Below are 4,947 nucleotides of genomic sequence, written 5' to 3' on the forward strand. Positions count from 1 at the left end.
CGTACAGAAAAGCCCCCCGTCTCGATCAAAACCGTAAGCAGCTCGGGTCACATCACACGATCACATCGGCCGCATCATTCACTAACCAACACGGCCATTTTTATCGTACAAGCATCTGATCAGACGGAGCAACCTGCCTGACGACTCTCATCTCAGCCCAGATAAACAAACATGGATGTGCGTCTTACGTACGTACTCGAGAGAGCGTGGGGGAGTCGCGCCAGGGCCGGCCAATGAGCCGCCCCTTGGAGGCCCCATCGGCCGCGCCTCCAAAAGTCAGACCTGCCCCGAGAGGCCGAGAGCAGCTCGGCAGCATGACTCGCGAAGCACTACGCCCGCCTCCGTGGCCGTGGCCATCTCCGTTGACCCCGCGCCGGATAAACCTATGCCTAGTATATTACCACGGCGACGAGCCATCCCCAGGCCGGCCAATGGGACGCTAGCTTCTCCGCCCTTCCCGCCTTCCCCCGCCCCGCTCCGGTCGTCTAGGAAAAAAGTCCACGCCACGCCCGGCCAAGCGCCACGGCTCGGTTGTTCCCCATGTTGTTGACGGCGGCGGAGGCCTCGCTATGATCATCAGTTGCCCCCACCAGCGGGTCGTCATTTCGGCGGGAGCCGTGCTGATCGCCGTCGTGCTGCTGCTGGCTGGTCCGGTCGCCGGCGCGTGCGGCGACGGGGAAAGGGAGGCGCTGCTGGCCTTCCTCGACGCGCTCTCGCCGCGGGCTGGCGATAACATCGCCGCGTCCTGGCGGGGCTCGCCGGACTGCTGCGCGTGGGAGGGCGTGGGCTGCGACGACGCGGGAGGCGGCGGCGGCGCGGTCACCAGCGTCTCCCTCCCCGGCCGCGGCCTCGGCGGGACGATCTCGCCGGCGGTGGCCAGCCTCCCCACGCTCGCGCACCTCAACCTCTCCGGCAACGGCCTCGCCGGCCCGTTCCCGGCCGAGCTGCTCGCCCTGCCCAACGCCTCCGTCGTCGACGTCAGCTACAACCGCCTCTCCGGCGCGCTCCCTGACTTACCGGCCGCCGCCGGACGCGCCCGCCTCCCGCTGCAGGTGCTGGACGTGTCGAGCAACCATCTGTCCGGGCGGTTCCCGTCCGTGCTCTGGCGGTTCACCCCGGGCCTCGTGTCGCTCAATGCCAGCAACAACAGCTTCGCCGGCGCGATCCCGTCGCTCTGCGTCATCTGCCCGGCGCTCGCCGTCCTCGACGTCTCCCTCAACGCGTTCGGAGGGCCCGTCCCACCCGGGTTCGGGAACTGCTCGCGGCTGCGGGTCCTCAGCGCCGGCCGCAACAACCTCACCGGCGAGCTCCCCGACGACCTCTTCGACGTGACGTCGCTGGAGCAGCTGGCGCTCCCGTCCAACCGGATACAGGGCAGGCTCGATCGCCTGCGGATCGCCAGGCTGATCAACCTCGTCAAGCTCGACCTGACCTATAATGCGCTCACCGGCGGGCTGCCGGAGTCCATCGGCGAGCTCACCACGCTGGAGGAGCTCCGGCTCGGGAAGAACAACCTCACCGGCACCATCCCGCTGGCGATCGGCAACTGGACCAGCCTCCGCTACCTGGACCTTCGGTCGAACAACTTCGTCGGGGACCTCGGGGACGTTGACTTCTCCCGCCTCGCCAATCTCACCGTCTTGGACCTGGCCTCCAACAACCTCACCGGCACCATGCCGCCCAGCATCTACTCCTGCACGTCCATGACGGCCCTGCGCGTGGCCAACAACGAGATCTCCGGGCAGGTGCCGCCGGAGATCGGCAACATGCGAGAGCTGCAGTTCCTCTCGTTGACCGTGAACTCTTTTACTAACATCAGCGGCATGTTCTGGAACCTCCAGGGCTGCAGGGACCTCGCCGCGCTGCTCGTGTCGTACAACTTCCACGGCGAGGCCCTGCCGGACGCCGGCTGGGTCGGCGACCACGTCAGCCACGTCCGGGTAATCGTCATGGAGAATTGCGGTCTGACGGGCCAGATACCGTCGTGGCTGTCCAAGCTGCACGGCCTCAACGTCCTGAACCTCGGCGGGAACCGCCTCACCGGCCCGATCCCGAGCTGGCTCGGCGCCATGAAGAGGCTCTACTACGTGGACCTGTCGGGCAACCAGTTCGCCGGAGAGATACCGCCGTCGCTGATGGAGCTGCCGTTGCTGACGTCGGAGAAGGCCATGGCGGAGTTCAAACCGGGCCATCTGCCGCTCGTGTTCACCCTGACGCCGAACAACGGCGCGGAGGTCAGGACGGGCCGCGCGTACTACCAGATGTCCGGCGTCGCCGCCACGCTCAACCTCAGCGACAACGACCTCTCTGGCGCGATCCCGCGAGAGGTCGGGCAGATGAAGATGCTGCAGGTGCTCGACCTCAGCCACAACAACCTCTCCGGCGGCATCACGCCGGAGCTCAGCGGCCTCGCCAAGATCGAGATTCTTGACCTCCGCATGAACCGTCTGACGGGCTCGGTCCCGCCGGCGCTCGCCAAGCTCCACTTCATCTCCGACTTCAACGTTGCGAACAACGATCTCGAGGGCCCGATCCCGACGGGCGGGCAGTTCAATGCGTTCCCGGCAGCGAATTTCGCAGGGAACCCGAAGCTTTGCGGCCAGGCGATCTCGGTCCGCTGCAGCAAGAAAAGCGGAATGGCGCCGGGCAAGTCTTCGCCGTCCAAGACCATGGGCAAGAGACTGCTTGTTGCCATCGTTCTTGGAGTCTGCTTCGGCGTGGTTGGCGTCGTCGTCTTGACCGGACTCGCCGTGATCGCCATCAGAAGGTTCATATCGAACGGGTCCGTCAGCGACGGCGGCAAGTGCTCGGAGTCGGCCCTGTTCGACTACTCCATGTCGGATCTGCACGGCGACGAGTCCAAGGACACGATCTTGTTCATGTCCGAGGAGGCCGGCGGCGGCGACCCGACGAGGAAGAGCTTCACGTTCGTGGACATCCTGAAGGCGACCAACAACTTCAGCCCGGATCAGATCATCGGAACGGGGGGCTACGGCCTGGTGTTCCTAGCGGAGCTGGAGGGCGGCGTGAGGCTGGCCGTGAAGAAGCTCAACGGCGACATGTGCCTGGTGGAGCGGGAGTTCCGGGCGGAGGTGGAGGCGCTATCGGTGACGCGGCACGAGAACCTCGTCCCCCTCCAGGGCTTCTGCATCCGCGGCCGGCTCCGGCTGCTGCTGTACCCGTACATGGCCAACGGCAGCCTCCACGACTGGCTGCACGACCGGCGGCCGGAGCAGCCGGAGCTGGACTGGCGCGCGCGGCTACGGATCGCGCGGGGCGCCGGGCGCGGGGTGCTGCACATCCACGAGGCGTGCACGCCGCAGATCGTGCACCGGGACATCAAGTCGAGCAACATCCTGCTGGACGAGTCCGGCGAGGCGCGGGTGGCGGACTTCGGGCTGGCGCGGCTCATCCTGCCGGACCGGACGCATGTGACGACGGAGCTGGTGGGCACGCTGGGGTACATCCCGCCCGAGTACGGGCAGGGGTGGGTGGCGACGCTGCGGGGCGACGTGTACAGCTTCGGCGTGGTGCTGCTGGAGCTGCTCACCGGGAGGCGGCCGGTGGAGATGATGGCGGCGGCGGGGCAGCCGAGGGACCTCGTCGGGTGGGTGACGCAGATGCGGTCGGCCGGGAGGCGCGCCGAGGCGCTGGACCCGCGGCTGAGGCAGGGGAGCCGGCCGGGCGACGAGGCGCAGATGCTCTACGTGCTCGACCTCGCCTGCCTCTGCGTCGACGCCATCCCGCTCAGCCGGCCGGCGATCCAGGAGGTGGTCAGCTGGCTCGACAACGTCGACACCATCGGCGCGTCCTGACGTGCTCTGTGTAGAGCGAAGATGGAGCGCTCTGCGGGCAGAGATGGTTAGAGTTTTGGGGCGATGGATGGAGTCGATCGATGAGATAGAAAAATCAGAATCAGAATTCAGAAAATGGCGATGTTCTTCAGGCAAATGACTGAATGAAGGACACTCCACCATCCATAATCACATTCTGTCCCGTGGACTAAAGCAACATGGACTAATTTCTGAACCCTGATTGGTCGAGGTGGAGTTTTTTTTTCTTTGGAAGGAATGCCTATTCGGCGCACTTTATTTCAAAGCCAACAGAGTTACATTCTGAATTACAAGAGGTAGTAAGAAACTAGGAGGATCATCATCCCAAAAAACAGAAGACTTCGACTCATAAGAGTGTTTTGCTAAGTGATGTGCGACCAAATTTGCATCCCGCTTACAGTGTTGGCGGTGGAGTATAGTTACATAGGTTTGCCACGAAAATGGATGGAGCATTGCTCTTTGTTTGGCGAAGAGATGCCCTGGTCTCTGCATCGATTGATGCACACAATCATCTTTATTGTGAACTTTTAATCCATACACAAGTGTAAAATGAAAATAAAAAAGAATAGCATGGTATATCAAGGCCAACCAAAAGCAGAATGGATTACATTCTACAACTCATGCATCGTAAATTGTATTGTTAGACAATCACCCAATTTAGTCGAACAAAGTTCAAGCTACAACCTCCAAGTGGCTACACCTAGAGACCAAAATGAGCTTCAAGAACTTGATAAAAACAGTTGCTTGGTTAAGAATGATGTTATTGCAGCAGTTCTGCATTTCCCGATATGAGGCACATACCCCCCCCCCCCCCCCCCTCCCAATCTAAGCCTTAAGTTGAATAACAATCCCATAGAGCCATCCCGCAAACATAATTGAGATTGAGCTACGCGGGAAATATTGAAAGCCACAAACATAACTCACCATGAAAGCTAAGCGAATGGGCATGAAAAGGCAAATGTTGAATTCGTCTCGTTTGATATTTCCTTACAAAAATACCCCTTTACACAGGTAGCATATAAATATCTTCATCTTAAGTGGAACATTGAGCTTCCAAATGATTTTTCTAAGGAAGTTATAATTGTCATTTAGTATCATGCACAAATGCAGAGAT

General features: G+C 61.2%; 1 protein-coding gene across 1 annotated transcript; it reads left to right on the forward strand.

The window, feature by feature from the left end:
* The first annotated feature begins 222 nt into the window (after positions 1-222).
* LOC123148810 (tyrosine-sulfated glycopeptide receptor 1-like) lies at positions 223-4,029 on the forward strand. Its single transcript, XM_044568303.1, has one exon. The coding sequence runs from the start codon at positions 570-572 to the stop codon at positions 3,813-3,815; it is 3,246 nt and encodes a 1,081-aa protein (XP_044424238.1). The 5' UTR covers positions 223-569; the 3' UTR covers positions 3,816-4,029.
* Positions 4,030-4,947: the final 918 nt, after the last annotated feature.

This window comes from Triticum aestivum, chromosome 7A (genome assembly GCF_018294505.1).
Source record: "Triticum aestivum cultivar Chinese Spring chromosome 7A, IWGSC CS RefSeq v2.1, whole genome shotgun sequence".
Classification (NCBI taxonomy): Eukaryota; Viridiplantae; Streptophyta; class Magnoliopsida; order Poales; family Poaceae; genus Triticum; species Triticum aestivum.

Bases quoted from the DNA above. Each gene is read 5' to 3' on its own strand.
- LOC123148810 (XM_044568303.1), top strand. From the start codon at position 570: ATGATCATCAGTTGCCCCCACCAGCGGGTCGTCATTTCGGCGGGAGCC.